This window comes from Sminthopsis crassicaudata, chromosome 3 (assembly GCF_048593235.1).
Source record: "Sminthopsis crassicaudata isolate SCR6 chromosome 3, ASM4859323v1, whole genome shotgun sequence".
Lineage (NCBI taxonomy): Eukaryota > Metazoa > Chordata > Mammalia > Dasyuromorphia > Dasyuridae > Sminthopsis > Sminthopsis crassicaudata.
The window spans coordinates 633567734-633587905 of NC_133619.1; the positions used below are offsets into that span (position 1 = coordinate 633567734).

General features: G+C 40.6%; 1 protein-coding gene across 2 annotated transcripts in view; it reads right to left on the bottom strand.

Annotated features, from left to right (window-relative positions):
• Nucleotides 1-20172, bottom strand: part of PRKCZ (protein kinase C zeta) — a 231008-nt gene that overhangs the window by 66637 nt on the left and 144199 nt on the right. For both annotated transcript variants that reach the window (XM_074306514.1, XM_074306515.1), the window contains one exon: nt 8494-8579. In XM_074306514.1, coding sequence (XP_074162615.1) covers nt 8494-8579 — 86 coding nt within the window. The remainder of the gene's footprint in view (nt 1-8493; nt 8580-20172) is intronic.

The following is a 20172-nucleotide window of genomic DNA, read 5'->3' on the forward strand; positions in this document are numbered from 1 at the left end:
TTTCAGGTAGACGTTAATGAAAATAGAGACAGATTTTTTTTCTCCCCCAGTTAAGTTCATGGCACCCCTAAAATCTAGCCATGGACTTATACGTCTGTGGAACTTAGGATAAAGAACATTGATCTCTAATCAAGGGAGAAACAGATAGAGGTGCAGGCAGAGGGGAGTTACATACAAGACTTGTACATATATTCAAGCCTTCTCAAGAGAAGGAGAGGAAGAGACTGGGAAATGGCAATATCAGAACAAAAGAAGAAGTGGATAGTAGAAACCTACCTAGCAGGCACTTTATCCCTGACTCAATTTCTTCTCCCATAAAAATGGAGGTTTAAAAATAATTCTTCCTTCCTTCCTTCCTTCCTTCCTTCCTTCCTCATCCTACTTGCCTAGCTTTGCAGGAGGCCTGGAATTTTCCTTCCTTCCTTCCTTCCTTCCTTCCTTCCTTCCTTCCTTCCTTCCTTCCTTCCTTCCACTTTTGCATCAAGTAGTAGCTCCAATAATCCAACATCTTGGATGCTTTGGCTTTCAGTTGCCTGTCAACAGGGCATCAAAGACTAAATAAGTTGATCTTCTAACACTGTGTATAGTAGCTTTGGGTCCCACATTTTTGTTCTTCAGGTGTTTTCAGTTCCTTCTGAATACTTGTGACTACATTTGGGGTTTACTGGGCAGAGATACTGGAGTGGTTTGTGATTTCCTTCTCCATTCTTTCTAGAAGAGGAAACTGAGGTAAAGTGAACTACCCAAAATGACTCAGTAAATTGGAAAAGCAGAATTTGAACTCGCGTCTTCAATGCTCTCTGGGATCTTTCTCCAAGTAACGCTAAATTTGTAATTCTGAGATCTTCATTTTATTCATCTATAAAATGATGGGATTGGTCTAGATCAGAACTCCTTAAACTTTTTCCATTCATGACTTTTTGCCCAGGAAATTTTTATAAAACACCAAGTATATAAAAAGCAACACAAATCAAATATTAATTGACAATAAATCACAATTTTGCACCCCCCACATTCCGTTATGAGACGCCACCTAGGGACACAAAATAAGGTAAGAAGCTGGGGTCTAGATGGTCCACAATTCTAAATCCACAATTCCATGATCCTCCATTTATAAAAAGATGGAATTGGCCCATCCTTGTTTTTATTTCCACATCCACCTCCAGCACAGAACTACATTCAAACAAGTGCTTTAATTAGTGCTCAGGACACTGCGTATCTGATGCCCACTGACCATGCTACCTTGGGTTTGAAGGTTATTATAACCTTCAAAATAATCCAGAAAGGAAATCTGGAGGCTGATGCCAAGAGTGGAATGAATGCTTCATTCAGGCAGACCCCAATGAAACTGTTCTTGGTCTGTGGGTGGGTCACGGCGTCTCCCTGACTGTTGTTGCTCAGAATGAAGTGCCCCATTCTGCTGTGCACAAGTCAAGCCAGACCGAGGGTGGAAACTCCATGCACTTGTGTGTGTGTGCAGGGTGACTGTGTATGTTTGTGTATGTTTGTGTCAGGTGTATGTATATGTACGTATGACTGTATGTGTGCAAGTGTCAGAAATCATATGTACAGAAGGTACAATAGCATCTCTTGTGATTAAACAAAGCTCCCAGAATTCCAAAGAGCTGCTTTATATTGGGGCAAAGGGGAGCAGGTATTAATGAACTTGACCTATGGGGTCCCCCTTCTTTGGGGCATAATTAGTTTTTTATTTATTTGTTTCTTTGGGGGGGGGGATTTTTTCAGGGGGAAGAGGAGTACTCTTGTTTGTTTAGCCGGTCTTCCAAGTGACCAAGCTGACAGAGAATTTTTTGAGGAGAGTGAGGCAATAATTCCAAACTATGCTCACACATCTATAGAGGTTAAGACTGGATTTAACTCAAGTTCTCCTAGCTTCAGGACTGTAGCTCCATCCCCAGTGTCACCTAACTGACTCAGACTGAGAGACGTCTGTCCCAGCTGACTAAACCCCACATTTTGAGGATGACTCCACCAGGTTGAAATGAGTTTTTAACAGTCCCCTTGTCTGACCAGTTCAAACCAAAAAAATTTCTATAAACGCTAAACATGGAAGTGCTGGAGTCTCCTTCTCAGAGGAAAGGGGACATTTTATTAGAAGTTCCCACAATTAACATAAGAAAAGAACTGTGACCAACAAGGGCCCCAAAATATCAGGTGAGAAAAAAAATCAGCACAAATCACAGGGAAAAAAAACAACTTTTGAGTGAGATGCTGCTCATTAAGCAAGAAACAAAGAAAAAAACCAAAAAAAGAAAAAAAACCAGATGATTAGAGACATACATTTCTTGAATCCTTTAAAGGAGGTCAGTTTACTCCCTTTCAGGGACAGCTGGCCCACTAGCCTGTGTATTCGTTTTTTCCACGGATGGTTTCCTTTCCAGTGGCTGTGACCCATGGCCACTGTGCCTCCGACTTCACCTCTCCCTTCCTCCCTTTAAAGAAAGACCCATGGTCTTTCCTAATCCTCCATTTATTATGTAGCCTTCTCCATGACTTGGTATTTTCTTTATATCATTAATTTTCTCCACAAGAATGGCAGCTCTTTTTGGACAGAGGTTATCTTGAATTTTGTGCTTCCATTCTAGCCCCATCCATCTTGAATCTTTCCTGGTACATGGTGAGAAATGTTGGCATCTGCTAGAACACTTTCTCATTTTCCTAGCGATTCTTGTCACCCAGGGAGTGCTTTCCTACATAATTTATGCCTTAGGGTTCATTGAACGTTGAATTCAATTATTATTTGATTTTTCTTTTGCTAGTCTATTCCATTGATTTATCTATCTATTTCTTCCTAATTACTAGATACAGTATAATTAGAGGCCTGGAAATGCTATTCTCCTGTATTTCTTTGGAAAATCATTTCCTTGACAATTTACATTTTAATTATTCCACATAGAGATATAATGAAGTCATGGGGAAAAAAGGCCATGTGTCACAAGTCATAAAGATACAGCTGTGTATAGATGGAAGAAAAATAAATAAAATGTGCATATGAATGTCATGAAATATCATGAGAAATGATGGAAGTGAAGAATTGAGGGAAGTATTGGAAGATTTACATGAACTGATACAAAGTTTAGTAAATTTACACAAAGGTAACATCTATTAAAAATGTAAACAATAAAATGTTAGAAATTGAATGCTGTATGATTGTAATGATTACATTCTATCCCAATAAAACTATTCTGACTTCTTTCTACAAGTGAGGGGGGTTGACTGTGGAATACTGAAGATTGAGTCAGGTTTTTTCCTAATACTGCTGAACCACTTTTAAAATATATTTTGTTATAGGAATGGTTCCAGGGGCAGGGGAGGGAAAATAGCAAGAAAAATGAGCGATTGTGATCTGTCTCTCTCTCTCTCTCTCTCTCTCTCTCTCTCTCTCTCACACACACACACACACACACACACACACACACACACACACACACACACAGAATTATCCCTTCTATATCACTGCTTTCCCCATTTCAGTTTTGATATATTGAGGTTCAACGTAAGACATTAAAAGGGAATTTTAAGGATTTGTGAAAGCGACAGATAAAATGCAAAGGCCAGTGTGCACAGAAAACGTTTAGAAACTCAGAAATGTATAAAATATATGTATGGTATTGTATGATATCAACATTTCAATCACAATAATTTTAATTATTTACTATTATAATTACTTATTTAACTTTTAGCAGCAATTTTCTCTTTTGTTATGCCAAAAAATATATAAATATATATAATTTCTTCTTCTCTGGTACAAAGGAAGGGCCAAAAATAAAAAGTGCCCAATTTTCCAGGTTGTGAGGGTCCCACTTGACTACCCTTGGAGATATGGATGGGATAACTGTATTTTTTTTTAATAGCAATAATTGCTTTTTGAAAAAAAAATAGTAAATCATTTAGGAGTCATAGCTTTCATGGGAGTAATCTACTGTTCTCTTTTATTCCATAGTTTTTTAAAAAAAACTTATTTATAATCGAAGTTTTTATTGAAAAATCTAATGAAAAAAAAAAAATGAATACTATATGGATAGAGTATTCCTGGAGGCAAGTTACATCAAGAGCTACAAGAGTCCTCAAGAGCCCAATCAGCCCAATCCTCTCAGATTACAAAACAGTACCCTGAGGCCCAGAGTGCTTAAGAATATGCTCAAGGTCATAAGCAGGATTTGAATCTAAGCCTTCTCCTTCCAGTCCTTTCCAACATAACACTTACTCTGCTGAAAAAAAAGAAAGCTTTTGCTCATCCCATTTGGAAAGCCAGTGTTTCATTCTTGAGCTACCTACCAACGGGAACCAAGGTCTGGAATATTGTAATAAGCTTAATGCATCTTCGTTAGCTTACATCCAAAAATATAGCAGGTCACAACAATTACTTGGAAGATCAGGTTCTATTGCTGGTACATTAGCACAACTCTTCAAAAGCTATTAAAATACAATGTGATGCAAGGAAAACATCATGGACTCCTGATCCTCAGTTTCCCCATCTGTAAGTGTTGGGACTAGAGCAGAACTACTTTCTAGTTCCTGTGATTCTTAGTCCATCAGATTGAGGCTAAGAAAATTTTAAAGTGACATCTAAAATCATACAACGTTGAGTCGGGATTCACCATATTGCCTTGCCTTCTGGTTCAAAATGAAAGCCTTTTAAATAATTGGTCTCCAACAGTTTTCCAGCTTTATTATAAGAAACTCTCCACATAGTTTAAGACACAGTCAAATCGGACTTCTTAGTATCCCTCCCTAACATCATTCCTCCCTTCCTCTCTGTTTCCTTCTTTCTTTCTCCCTTCTTCCATCTCTCCCTTCCTCCCTTTGTCCTCCACAAAACCAACATTGCACAGAGTACCACCACTCACTACTCAACTCTATCTCTTACTTAAAGAAATTTCCTTTAAATGTGGCCTTCAAAGCTCAGCTTACGCCATCTTCTCTGGAAGGTCTTTACTGATCCCCAAACTACTAGGGGCTCTCCTCAAAGTTATTTTGCACAGATTTATGTATTTATATCCTATCTCCTCCAGCAGAGTGGAAGCTTATAGAAGGCAGGCTTTTGTTTGCAGTGTTTGCTGATGGACTGACTCCATGATGCAGATTCTTCCATGGGCTTCCTGTATAATTTTGGGACTCAGTTTCCCTATTCAAAATAGAATAATTACAGAGCTGGAAGTGACCTCATCTAGTTGAACGCATTGCCAAGTAAGCACTGAAGTCTTGGCTCTGATCTATTCAATAAACAGTCTTTCCACACTGGGACAGCTCGAATTGTTGGGAAGGGCTTTTTAATGTTAGGCTAAAATTTTTCTCTTTTCAGATTTACCTGTTGCTCCTATTTCTGCTGGATGCCTTACCCCTAAGATTATCATCTGCAGTTTATTCAGGGCATTATCTTGTTTATACATAATGATTTTTACTTCATTTCCTCCATTCTTCTTCTAAAAGTCAGGAACTATCTTTAGCTTTTCCAGGGCTTAGCCTGGTACACAGTGGGCACTTTATAAATGCTCGCTTCATTGAATGCCACATGACAATCCCTCAAATATTAATACTTCTTTTCTCCAGACTCAATATCCCTCGTTCCTGCGCTTCATTCTCATGGTTAAGAGTTCTTCTTCCAGCTCTCCATCTTTTTCTGATGCTTTAAAGAGATTCTCCACACAGACTTAGGGCTTTTGAGCAAACACTATTATTGTCTTCCCCATTTAACAGAAGAGGAAACTGAGGTGATGTGAGGTGATGGGAAAATCCCATCATTCCCTATGGGGACCCACTATTTTACCAGCCAGCCAGTAACAGTGACAAGAGAGACAAGTTTCACTGGAAGACAAAGTGAGGGCAGATGAACAAGGATTACATTGTCTCTTTCCTGATATTTGGAAAGGGTGGACTACAGGAATTTACAGGCTGGCCACAGATACAACACTGAGACAGGCAGCCCCAGTTCAGAGAAGTATAAATAGGACTATTTTTACGGCACATTTAAAAAAAAAAAAGTTTATTTTCTACACACAGTGCTACAGACATATGAGAGTAGTAATTTTGTTTGTAGTGGAGTTTTTAAAAAATATACACTAAAGTCTAGCTTGAAATCAGTTAACTCTAGAAGGAATAAAGTCCACTGGATATGACTAATAGTTTAAGATTAAGAACAGAATAATTTCTGAAAACTTTTAAAGCTCTATAACTGTATATAGACATAGTTGTGTATTTTTTCATTCCTCCCTCCTTCCTTCCTTTCTTTCTTCTTTTACCTCCTTCCCTTCCTTCCTCTCCCTCCCTATATTCCACTTTCCTTCCTTCCTTACCTCCCTCCATCACTCCTTCCTTCCTTCTTTCCTTTCTCCCTATGGCCTTGCTTAATCTCCTTCCATTTCCCCCTTCCATTATTCCTGTAAGGAGTAATGGTCCAGAGTCTGACAGAATGAGGCAGGAGCTAATACAGGTCTTATAGATGCTAAAATCAATGTTCTCAAGCCAACATTTTAGGATGATCTATCCCACAACAGGCTGACTATACTACCTAAAAACCTAATCCAAAACCATCTACTAAACCTCTATCTAGAAGCGTATTATCAGCAACATCAGTAATAAAGAGGGAAGAAATCATATTGTCAACCCCTGGCTCCCCGCCATCTCAGCCAGTCATATTCCACATTAAATATTTGGTATATCAAAAAGGATTTCAAGCTCTCTCAATATTCAAGAGCTGTGAGGATCCCTGGCTCCTTACGGGGCACCAATAACATTTTCCCACTTATTTGAAAACGGCTCATTCCAGGTATCACTTCCTCTGGGAAGACTTCTAACATTCCTCTACTCATTAAGTGTTTTCTCAAAGAATTGTTTATTTGCTCACCTGTTTGGGGCTTATATGCCCTTAGTAAAATGTAAACACCTGAAGGCAAGAATTTTTATACATAGTCTCTATAGCCTTGGTGCTTGGCACAGTACTTTGTACTAAAATGAAATAAAACAAAATAATGGATTCCATTAAAAAACAAAAAATAAAAACAAAAACAAAAACAAAAATAACAAAAACAAAAACAAACAAACAAAAAAAAAACAACAACAGCCATTTCTGTTATGATAAAGATTTACAAAATAAATTAGCTCTTGTTTGACCCTTAAGACAAACCTGCGACAGGTGTCAAGGGTTCCCAGAGCTATTGGAGTCTGCACTCGGGCCTTTCTGGTGCTGGGATTCAGAGCATGCTGTTTGCTATATGGAAGAGTGCAGGCCGAAGAGCCCAGAATTCCTGGCTTCAAAATGCTCACTCTGACATATATTGGTGGTAGGACCGTGGAGACGCTGCCGGCTTCCTTAGTGCTGGAGGGAACCTCTCTGGGACTATTAGTCGGAGGGGAGGGACCAACCTGTTTTGGTAGAGGGACTTCCCTCATCAGGAGGTTCCCAATAAATGAACTCACAGATCTGGGTCCTATCCCCTAAAGAATTCTTCCGAGTACAATCCAAAATGAACTGAATAATGGCATAATTTCAAAAGTGCTCTCTGTCTCCTGTGTTTATGGAAGGCTTAAAAAATTAAAAAGGAGGAAATGAACAGCAGAAAGGATACCCACAGAGCAGAATGTAACCTACTTTAATATGTCAGTTATTAACATGGGGAATGGGGAAAGTTCCATGGTTTGTACTTTGCTATGGTGGGAAAGGATACAGACGGCCACCAGAGAACACCCAATTTGAAATCTGAGCAAATAGTGAAAAAAATCACATCCCTCTCTGAGCCTGGCTGAACTCTCCTGTATTCTGGGGGTGACCATCTCCCCACAGCACCAGAAATGGGGGCTGGGAGAGGAGCCTCCCTCACTATGGCAGATGGACCAGGTCACAAACGCGAATCAACATTACCCATGAGGTTGACCGCTCTCTCGTGGGGTTCTGGGAGACCCTTAAGGGCAGAAAATAGCCTTGTTTCCAGCTTAAGCAAAATACAAGGGAGCTATTATTTATCTCATTAGCAGCCACATGGTTCTCTAACTGCAAGAATTTTAAGCAATCAGGGATCCAAGAGCCCCAGTACATGGACAAACGGAAGACAATTATTTTTTAAAATCCTTTCAACTGTCTTTAGAGGCAATCATGATCGGGGGTGAGGGGAACCCAGACTTGGAATGTTAGTGGATTAAAAAAAAAAAAAAAAAACCAATTTAAACACCCCCACAGACACACATGAAGAAAACAACTCGAGACGAGCTGGAAAATAAAGGGTTTCTATCATCCACCCAAGACAGTAAATAATGCAAGGACTTCTGACTTTTTCTCATCATTATGCACCGAATACAACACAGCCCGGCTTCACATGCAACCATCGCTCTCCCCCATTCCCCTCTCTTGTTGTTTTTCGGCCCCGGAAGAATGGCACAATCAATCCCTCCCCAGCCTTCCTCCCTCCTCCTCCCCACCCCACAGGCCCCTGCCAACCCCAGTCCCCCAAGCATCTCCCCGGCCGCAGTACTCACTCTGTTAAAACGTTTGGCTTGAAACAGATGCCCATTCACTCGGTAGAGCTTCCTCCATCTTCTGGCCCCTCGGCGGTAGATTGATTCTAGAAAGGATATTAAAAAGGTATAAAGCAGCAACATAGTACATAGCGGACACAGCCCGGGATGCACGAGCCCGGGCTCAGAACAGCCCTGCTTTTCTTTGCATCAAAACAGCCGAAATCCTGGATGCCAAATCATGCTCGAGAATCGCCAAGAAAAAGCTTGGAATGACAGCTGCTTCTCCCTCCAGCCTCTCCCTTCTGTCTGCCCCACACACGCTTTCTCTCTGCCTCCTCTCTCTCTTTCTCACATGATAATCATCTTGTTACAATTCCCAGGGCCGCTCGCTGTCTGGAGCTCAGGTGAGAAAGACACCCTCAAAAGCCCTTCTGCCCTACCCTGGAAGCCAAGTGGGGAGGGGCTGGAGGGAGGGGACGTGCAACATTTCTCCCAGCTGAGGCACTTCTGTATTCCAGCACAAAGGAGAGATGTTAGCTCATGGCAAGGCGGGGGTGGGAGGGGGGGAAATCCCAGACTTAGGACCAATTACATATCTGATGGGCGCTCTAATTGGCTGGGTTTTCCCTTCTCCCTTACCTGGGGGCTAAGGCAGGAGAAGGAGAGTATTCCCCTCCATTATATATATTGCATAATAAATGCAATGGCACAGTGAGCTGCTGTGATTATGTGCCCTGCTGAACTAAGATGGCAAAAACTTCAAGATTTCAGATGCCATGTTTAGTTAGACACACACACACACACACACACACACACACACACACACACACACAAGTTAAATTCACAACAGAAACTTGAGTGTACTTCAATTTGTCCCTCAAGAATATTCCAAACTGAAATGACAAAATCTTTATCCTGAGTGATGATTTAAAAGATATATATATACACACACACACAACACACACACATTAAATTAACAACAGAAACTTGTGTACTTCAATTTGTCCCTCAAGAATATTCCAAACTGAAATGACAAAATCTTTATTCTGAATGATGATTTAAAAGATATATATATATATATACACACACACACTATACACACATACATGCACACACAAGTTAAATTCACAACAGAAACTTGAGTGTACTTCAATTTGTCCCTCAAGAATATTCCAAACTGAAATTACAAAATCTTTATCCTGAGTGATGATTTAAAAGATATATATACACACACACACACACACACACACACACACACACATTAAATTCACAACAGAAACTTGTGTACTTCAATTTGTCCCTCAAGAATATTCCAAACTGAAATGACAAAATCTTTGTTCTGAATGATGATTTAAAAGATACACACACACACACAACACACACATTAAATTCACAACAGAAACTTGTGTACTTCCATTTGTCCCTCAAGAATATTCCAAACTGAAATTACAGAATCTTTATCCTGAGTGATGATTTAAAAGATATATACACACACACACACACACACACACACACACACACACACACGAGAGAGAGAGAGAGAGAGAGCGAGAGAGAGAGAGAGAGAGAGAGAGAGAGAGAGAGAGAGAGAGAGAGAGAGAGAGAGACAAAGACAAAGATATTCAGGAAGAGAAGGGGGAACTGAAAATGATAAAATTACACCTGAATTATAAGCAACGCAAAGTTCACTTCCTTTCTAAAGAAATCCCACAGAATTCAACCTTCGCTTCTGCAACAAGAAGGAAAGAAAGGATGGCCAAAGACATATGTATATATACACCTAAGATGTCCCAGGTTTCCTCTTGTGGGAGGGGAAAGTGTTTCTAACTCTGCTGTCTCAAAACTCCATAAAATAAATACCCGTAGGAGTGAAAGGGTTTTGAAAAACACAACACACAATAAAAAGCTTTGTGCTATTTTTTAGGAATTTAAAAAAACAAATAAATCCTACCTAAAAGTGACTTTCATACATGCAATGAAAGTCCTATGGATTCACTAATGTGGAAATTGTAACTGTATGTTTTTTAAATAAGCAAATAACTAGCCTTGGCTGTAACCTGCCTAAAATTAGGTCACAGCAATTGCGAAACCCACTTCTTGCTCTTTAAATAGGAAATTGGTGGAGAACTGGAGCTCCACTGGAATACTGGTGAACAGTGAGACTCTCATACACAGTCTCTAAGAAACCTCAGCGTGGAGCTGGGAGTGACCACGATCCTGGAGCTATTTGGAAAATCTGTTCCATCAGCTGTGCTGTCCCTGGAAGCGCCATCTACCTATTAACCAACCCAGGGAATCCAAGATTGAAGAACCTTTGGATTGGGTCTCATCTCAGATTAATTTCTAGTGGGAGCTCAAAAGAAGTCCCTGAGTTAATGATCCCTTCTGGAGACCGCTCCTTGACTATAGCAACTACCAGTCCCAAAATTTCTGAATTCGAAAGGAATTCTGAAGCCATCAAAGACCTGAGTTTAAATCCCGCTTCAGATCTTGACAGGCTGTTTGATCCTGGCCAAGTCACTTAAACCTCAGTTGCCCTAACGATCAAATGAGATATTTGGACTTTCTGGCCATTCAGGTCCCTTCTAGCTTTAAGTCTATAATTTTATGGTCTATCTAAACCTAAAGGCAAATTCAGTGAACATTTATCTAGAACCAACTATGTGTTAAGCACTTTGCTCAAGAGTGTTCCCCCTACAACATCCTTGACAGTGTCCAACAGCCTTTGGCTCCTGCCAATGAAATGGTCCATGGCACATGGACTGAAATTATAGAAGGGACCCTGAAGGAAATCTAATTCAAACCATATGCTTGACAACATCCCAGGAAGTCATCACCCAACCTATATTAGAAAACAGAAAAATCTAAGGCGACGGGCTCTTTTTCACTTTGGTCTTTGAATCCTTGTACCAAATCTTGTACCTAAAATACACTTAATAAACACTAGTTTATTTGAACCTGAGGCTGTGGACTGAAATCAACCCAAAACATTTTTTTTTTTTAAAAACACTGACATTTCCTGGTAAGCCAAAGGGAAGGGATGTTGGATCCTCTGGCTGTCTGGACAAGCTCAGTTGTGCAAATCCCTAAATCTATACGGAATTTAGAGAGCAAAGAAGCAAGTTTCATCTTGTTTAAAGGTCTTGGTCAGCTCTCAGAGCAGACTTACCAGAGGGAAACGGCCGCCCTCCTCCCAGCCTTCCTCTCCACAGTCCTGCCTCCTCTCCTTCTTGCCCCCACGCTTCTCCCCCATTTTCTTCCCAAGGAGAGTTAGGATCAAGGTTGTGTATACCCAGATATCTGGAGGGTGTGGGGAGGAAGGAAGGGTACATACCAGGTCTCTGTCTATGTCAGCACAGGAAATAACATCACCGCCATGACTCATCGTTAACATGCAGACAGATGGGTTTGTCTGGACATTACTGAGCCAAACCAAGTCATAGAATTACCACTGACTCTCATTTTGACAAGCTTTCTGTCTGCCCTCCCCCCCACAAACACACATATATTTTGCTCCATAATTTTGTCAATAAATATTTCAAATCATAGAATTGTAGATAAAGAATTGGAAGGATGCATCTGACCTTACTAGTTCATTTTAAAGACACGGGAACTAAGCCACAGAGAAGAAAAGAGATTTATCCAAATTTACTCAGGTAGAGAATGACCTACCTTTTCTCCCCAAATCTTTTCACACAACAAGCTGGGCAGTGGAGGAGTGGAAGGGAAGAGTATGTATAAATTATAATGAATGAGCTCAACTTTGAAGAGAGAAAATGCACCTTCATCTCTTGAATCAATGAAAAATGCATTTATTATGTGCTTACTGTGTACAAAGGGTACAAATGAAATGATCAGTTGCAACACTCAAGGAGATATCATTCTCATGGAAGAGAGAACACAGAAGGGAAGACATCAGCTATATGGAGAGGTCCTTGGGGACCTTTGCAGAGATAGAAGGTTACAGAAGCAAAGCACTAGATAAGCTGTTGGACTTGACGGCTATTTGTTCTTTTTAAACTTCATCAGAAAGAATGGCTCTCTGTCCAGGAGAAGAGAAAGAGATGTGTAAAAATGAGGTGATTTAAAAAAAAAAAAAAATCAAAAATTTTAAAATTTAAACAATTCATCTTATATATTCATTTTATTTCATTTGAACCAAGTTGAAATGTAAAAGGAAAACTATGAAAATGAAAAAAGAAATAAAAAGCACCATCATCTTTTGTCTCATTCCATAGAATAATACAATTATTATATTCAATTATACAATATACTGGTGCATAGCAGCGCTGTCAACCTCAGAGATAAACCAGGACCTCTGCAATTGCATAGTTCTAAAATATAATATTGTCACAATATTAACTTATTTTGTTAAATATTTTGCAACCACAGTTTAATCTGTAGTTGAAAGTACTATGAGCCATAAGCAACCTGGCTGACACATCGGCTATAAAGGTTCCTCGATCCCTGTACCAAGAGAGTTACTTGGGTGATGGCTGGAGTGTTCTCAGGACCACATTGCGCTCTAATATGGACTACTATGAAGTCGGCGTTCCACAAAGTCACTGAGCTGATATTCCACATCCAATGTCAAGAAGAAAGCGCCAATGGGCAAAGGAAGCCTTGTTGGAAGTTTTAACCACGCGGTTAAGGTCCACCCTGGATAAGAAGGCACCGAGTTGCCATCACTGCCACAGACAAGCACCAACAAACTACCCCAATTCTACAGCCCATGGCACGGAGTGACCACCACCAAGGCACTTCTTAGCAAACAGAAGCCATAGGGAAGATTCTGAGTCTAGGACTTGAATGCATCATTTCTCCTTAATTTACTCATCTGTGAAATGAGGAGACTGGACTGTTTTCTCCTCAGGAAGTTCTATCTTCCTCAGCCCGTTCTTAGAATAAGAAGAAATGAATTAGCTTCACTGTACTAGGCCATGAAGGGCAGAACTAAGTATAGGTGGAAGTTGTGAAGGTTCCAAGGGCAGTTTTCTTACTTCCAGTTATTATCCACAAGGGCAAATTCAACCACAGTAGGATCCCATTCACTGGAGGTCTTCAAGCAGAGATCAGCTGTTCATTCCAAGAAGATCATAGAGGGGATGACTGTTGAGATATGGGTTGGACTAGAGACACCCAAGATCCTTCCAACTCTGGGATTCTGTAAAAAGCTAGTTTAAGGGGCACTGGCTCCCACTGCCCAAGATCCAGGAAAGCGGCTCTCTCCCTGCTTTCTCCCCGGCCCATCAGTGCTTTGTCTAGCACTGGGAAAGTCACATGGAAGTGGGCAGCCCAAACAGCAGAGACCCACATTAACCAAACCACAGGCTCTGCGTGGGCAGCAGTAGCAGATACACAGAGCATTTTCTAGTGGTTCATTTGCAAACTCTGCAGCCCCATAGAAATGTGAGTTCATAATGCATTATTTAGAGCTGGAAGGAAACTAGGACTTCATTTACAGATGGGGAAATTGGGGTACAGAGGGGTTAAGTGACCCCTACCTATTCAGTGGAGTCTGAGTCAAGGATTTCAACCGTGTTTTCCTCACTTCAAGTTCAATGCCTTATCACAAAGGTGGTCTCCCATCCAGGTAGCAATCACTACCTCAAGTCTGCTTAGCTTAAATGATCAGTTGAGATGAGAAACAGAAAGGCTTGGATGGCCTTGCTCTGTCAGGACATTGATTAAGCACCTACTTTATACAGAATACCATGTGGGATGTGGGAGGAGACAAAAAGCTCAGGTGAGACAGAACCCCACTCTGAAGATTCTGGCAGCTAAATAGTGAATAGAGTACCCTGCTTGGAATCAGGGAGACCTGTATTCAAATGCAGCCAAGAAACTTTACTCTGTGTGATTCTTAGCAAATCACTTCATCTCAGTCTGTCCAGTTAACATAAATGGGGATAATAAAAGTGCTAATTCCATGAGGTAGTTAATATTTATAAAGTAGTTAGCACAATGTTTGGAATACAGTAGGTGTCACATAAATGCTCTCTTCCCTTCCCCATCCCTGGAAAAAACTGATGGTATCTAGTCCTATTCCTTCAAAAGCCCCTCAAGATGAGGGATCTTAGGGTGTTGCCTAAAGATATCTAGAAGCCATTACCTCACAATGATTGACATCTAAGTAACACAGGATGATTTACAAAAGCCCTTTCCATGATACGGAGAGAGAACATAATTTTAAGCCTCATTGTGAACAAGAGTGAGATTAAGTGACCTTCTCATGGGACACATAGCTTAGTAAAGTTAGTGTCATAAGAATCATATCATAGAAATGATCCAAACTCATGGTCACTATGTCTAAGACACACACAAAAATTCAACATTTATTAAGCACCTAATGTGTGCTTAGCACTGTCCATGGTGCCGGAGACATAATAACAAAAACAGAAACAAAACATTCCCTGCCCACAAAGGGAGCCCACAGCATGGCCATAGATAAGTAAATACAAGGCCAATTAATGAAATACGAAGAGGCACAAGAGGAACTTGTTTCCCAAGAAATGCAAGCAGTTGGAGAAATTTAAGAAAAAGAGGCCATGCTTAATATTCAGGGTAAAATCACCATGGGTAGCATCCATTTAATAATGAGAGGGACTAGAGTAAGCAAGAGGAGAAATCTTCCCAGAGCCCATTGCTCTTTCTATCCAACTAAGCCTTGATTTCATCAATTCAGCATTCATCTCCAGCCCCCATGACTCTGTAGTGCTTTTCTCTCATCCCTGGAAGTGGATTGCTTCTCAACTCCTCCTTTGAGGCTCGGCTCAAATGCCTCCTCAGAATTCTCCCAGCCCTTAATGTTCACCGTGGTTCAATAATGGTATCCCCAGGTGAATCAGAGTAGTCATCATTTTGGCATCCTTAGCACCTAATACAAGTGCCTGGTACATCTTAGGTGTTTAATTCACGCTTGTTTTGATCAATAGTTGGGATTTCTGTGAATTTTTTTATATTCAAGCAACTTAAAGCCACTTGTAAATATCTCACACTATTATTTAGGTAACAGTTATTATAATTAATAACTTTGAGCAAACACTAAATAAATACTTGTCAAAATATATACTCCAACAATGTAAATGAAAGAATATGCACACACACACACACACACACACACACACACACAAACTAATAGTAAACATCACAAACTTCTGCAAAGAAGGGATACAAGACATTCTTGCCCCACAATTACGTAGATATGGCAGTGGTTCATGTACAATAAATATGTTTTCAGATGATTTAATGAATCAAGTCCTTTTTTGTGTTTTTAAAAACATTTGTTAAATGGTATGTGTGTCTCAAAAGGTATGGGATAGTGGGAGAAACTGTGGCTATATTTAAAAATAATCAAAGAGGGGCAGCTAGGTGGCACAGTGGATAGAGCACCAGCCTTGAATTCAGGAGGACCCAAGTTCAAATCTGGTCTCAGACACTTAACACTTCCTAGCTGTGTGACCCTGGGCAAGTCACTTAACCCAAATTGCCCCCCCCCAAAAAAAATTACTACTACTAATAAAAATAATCAAAGAACAATAAATGCGTTTAGAAATTAGTAAATGTATTTCAGATAAATATCTGTATATTCAGATAAATACAAAGATTGTAAGTTCTTTGAAGGCAGAACTGTTTTGTTTTGTTCTATTTTTAAATGCCCATGGCATAGAACAGCGCCTGGCCTGTAATAAGTATCAAATACCTAGAGCACTGAATTATTGCTCTTTGCATTTCCCTTTGATGGAAAAAGCAGTGACCCTTTATGTATCCTAAAACCCAATCCTGGTGCAAATGACTCTATGGACTTGGATAAAAGAGGAAGGCAGAGAGAGAATAACTTCCCCAAGTCAGATGACACAAATCAGATAGGGTAGTGAACACTCTAGCCAAGCGCTAAGAATTAAAAAGGTGTAGAACTAAATATGGTTCATTTTGCACTGGGTAAGATGGGGGAGGGAATTCCCAATCTGAAAACACCATCCACCAAAGTAGATTGGCCCCTTCTCGGCATGTCATACACTCAGGAGAGCTACAAGAAGAACACTGACTACAGAGCCAGAATGAATCAGTCAGGATTGGAATACAGATCGCTGACTCTGAGGGGAACTTCCCTACTAACTCATGGGGATAAATACAAAGATCTGCCCTTGGGTTCAAGAAATAAGCTCCAAAATGTACAGGTGGAGGAGCGGTAGGGAGACGTGCAGTTGGACCATCGTCTTTCTGAAAAACAACTGGGAATTTTTCATTTATTTCAAGTTTAAAATGGGTCTGTACAACATAGTAGCCAAAAAAGCTATTACAATCATCAGGCTGGATTAATTAAAGCACAGTGTCCAGAACGGGGAGGTCAGCCCGGACAAAACAGCTGGAATATTATGTCCTGTTCTTGATGCCATATTTGTTAATAAACACTGACAGAATGGAGAGTGTGCAGAGATGGGTGATCGGGCAGCTACTTGAAGGACTGTGGATACTCAGGCTGGAGAAAAGAAGGTATGGGAATGAAAGCCCTGGTTTTCTAGCTGCACCATCTGCCAGCATTAAGACCTGGAGGAATCACAAGCTCTTGGGGCTACCTCTATAACTGAAGAGGATCAAGTTCTTGGGTCTTTCCTCTGCATGGTTCAAAAGAGCAGAAATGGGTAGAACCTTTTGATTTTGGTTCAATTTCAGGAAAAATTGCAGAACAATTATGACCGGAAAGGATAGCCTTAGGATGAGAAAGGGTCACCATTACCAGAAGTGTTTATGAGGCCGGATGGATCAGCACTGGATTGAGGGCCAGCAGTAGGGGGAACCTTGCCCATGGACTAGGAGACCCTCCCAAAGGAGAAATGAGATTCTGCCATAGATACCCAGCCCCAACAGACCCTTGCCTAGATCTTCTATTTATAGTTCTGAGCTCTCGCCCCAGGTCCTCCTGTCTGTTGTCTATGACTAATTGGATGCACCACTTCTGGAAATGTCTTTGTTGTGAATCCGGGTAGCACCCTGTGGGGGAGGAGGAGAAAAATCAAGTTTAACACCTTTCTCCCCCCAGCTCCTTACTCTGGAGAGACAGAGAGAGAGAGAGAGAGAGAGAGAGAGAGAGAGAGAGAGAGAGAGAGAGAGAGAAGAGAGAAGAGAGAAGAGAGAAGAGAGAAGAGAGAAGAGAGAAGAGAGAAGAGAGAAGAGAGAAGAGAGAAGAGAGAAGAGAGAAGAGAGAAGAGAGAAGAGAGAAGAGAGAAGAGAGAAGAGAGAAGAGAGGAGAGAGGAGAGAGGAGAGAGAAGAGAGGAGAGAGAGAAGAGGAGAGAGAGAGAGAGAGAGAGAGAGAGAGAGAGAGAAGAGAGAGAAGAGAGAGAGAGAGAGAGAGAGAGAGAGGAGAGAGAGAGAGAGAGAGAGAGAGAGAGAGAGAGAGAGAGAGAGAGAGAGAGAACACAAAACCTTAGAAAAAGCTGTCAGGAAGCCAAGACTAGAGTATTGTTTGCCCTGCAGAGAATTAAAAGGAAAAAATTAACAGATTTCCTCCCCATGAGTTCAAGGAGGTGAGGTACTGATATGCTATAGTAAACCATACTTAAAGCGATATAGTTTGCTAAAATGAGACGGAAGGGGTCTTTGCAAAAGTGAAATGATCACGGATTTAGAGCCTGAAGGATCAGTGAGTCACTGGACACCAAAGCCAGAGACGTAGGATTTGAATGAAGGTCCACTTCCTACAATACCAGCTGGACCTGAAGGAATTGTCATCTTGCAGCCCAAGGCTTCTTAACTCTTAAAATTTAAGAGGCTCTATTAATATGCCTCTCTGCTATATTCTCCCTTCATCTGCACATATTTAGATGAAAATGGTAGTCAATTAAATAAAGTAAAGTTGTGAGAGGGACAACTACAGATGGGAAGAATATCATAACAGTAACAATAATTTCTCATATTCATGTGCCATGTGCTTCCTTAGAATGTCAGATCTTAAAGGCAAATAGACAAAGTTTTTGGTCAATTTTTGAAAATTTCTAATACCTTAGGGTGAAACTACCTTCATATTAATGTTCAAATATTTCTACTTTGTCATTGCATCAAATATTTCTGGTAAGGTCCGATATCTAATATATTGTTGTTTTGTTCAATCATGTCCAAGTCTTCATGACCCAATTTTAGAGTTTTCTTGAAAAAGAGATACTGAGGTAGTTTACTGTTGCCTTCTCTGGCTCATTTGACAGATAAGGAAACTGAGGCAGATAAGTGACTTGACCAGGGCCACACATTCAACAAGTGTCCGAAGCCAGACGAGTTCAGGGAGATGAGTCTTTTTAAGTTCAGACCCAGCACTCTATCCACTGCATGACCTGGATGTCCTATTAGACCTTAATAATGTTTTATTTCAGTACTAGAGAGGAGGGAAAGCAGATTGAACTTGTAGACATAAATCCTACAATGACCTCTCAGTCACAAAAGGCTAAATTACTCCCCCTTTCCAGGAAGAGGTTTAGCATATTCAACCTACAAACAGTGATCTTTCAAAAGCAAAACTGTAAATGTTGTCTGTTAGGAAAACATTTTGCTTATCCTGACTAGGACTGATTCTGAGCCCTTCCTAGGAGCTAGCTCAGACCTTGCCAGTTGTCCGATTTCCTGAGAGCGCTTGCTGTGTTTGAGAACTTTCTCCCATCCAACTTAAGGTCTGCACAGTTGCCCTTTCACAGTCCACTTTATGCATTAACTCCCACCTGGCTCTTGGAGCTAAATAATGATACCTGTGTTTCCATGGAGACCTTTATGGTTTACAAGGGGCCCAAAACATGACGTGGAGAAGGAGCTTAGTCACAATGTGGCGGAAGGGTCAGAGAGACAAAATTACAGGATTGTAATGATAAAAATCCATTGGGGTCTGGTGCTTTAAAGAACAGAGATGACTCTGCATCAATAAATAAGTATATCCTTGCAAAATAATGTTTGACAAAAGCAAAGGGATAGAACAGGAAGAAGATAAAACCGGATTGTGGGTTCAAACCCCAAGTTTAACATGCATGTGACCTTGGACCAGAGCCCTAACTAGGGCAGGGGGATAGGGGATTTGTCCCAAGGGACTGAATTTAGAGAGTACCAAATTTAGAGGCAGCAGACAGTATTCTCAGTCCTTCGACAGCACAGGAAAACAAAACTTAACACCTAGTTAAAAGAATAATTAGCTAAAATAGGAAACCACCAGATGGGAGCTGGGGTGGGCTCTTTCCTCCATCCCATGATGCTTCCCCCAACTCAGATCTTTGCCTCCCTACTACGAGAGTTATCCTAAGCCGCTTTCCCTTCCAAGTGAAGGACATTATACACAGGCATGGTTTGGAAAAACAAAAGTTCCTACTCAGAGCTAAGCCTTAAGCAAACCCCACTCTGGGATTCATTTTTTTCTTCTGTGAAATAAGGGGGATTTCTTTCAGTTCTATTTATATGCCTCTATGCTATATTCTTGCCTGTATGCTATAGTCTCCCTTCATCTGCACATATTTAGGTGAAAATGGTAGACAAATAATCTTAGTTTAGACTTAGTGTCTCCCCACACCTGAGCTGTTCTTATCCCATTATCACTACCTCCAAACTTTCCAGGCTTCCTTTAAAATTCAATTCAAATGTCACCTTCTACAAGAAGTTAATCCTGTGTGGGAAAACTGGGACACTGATGCATTGTTGGTGGAGTTGTGAAAGAATCCAATCAT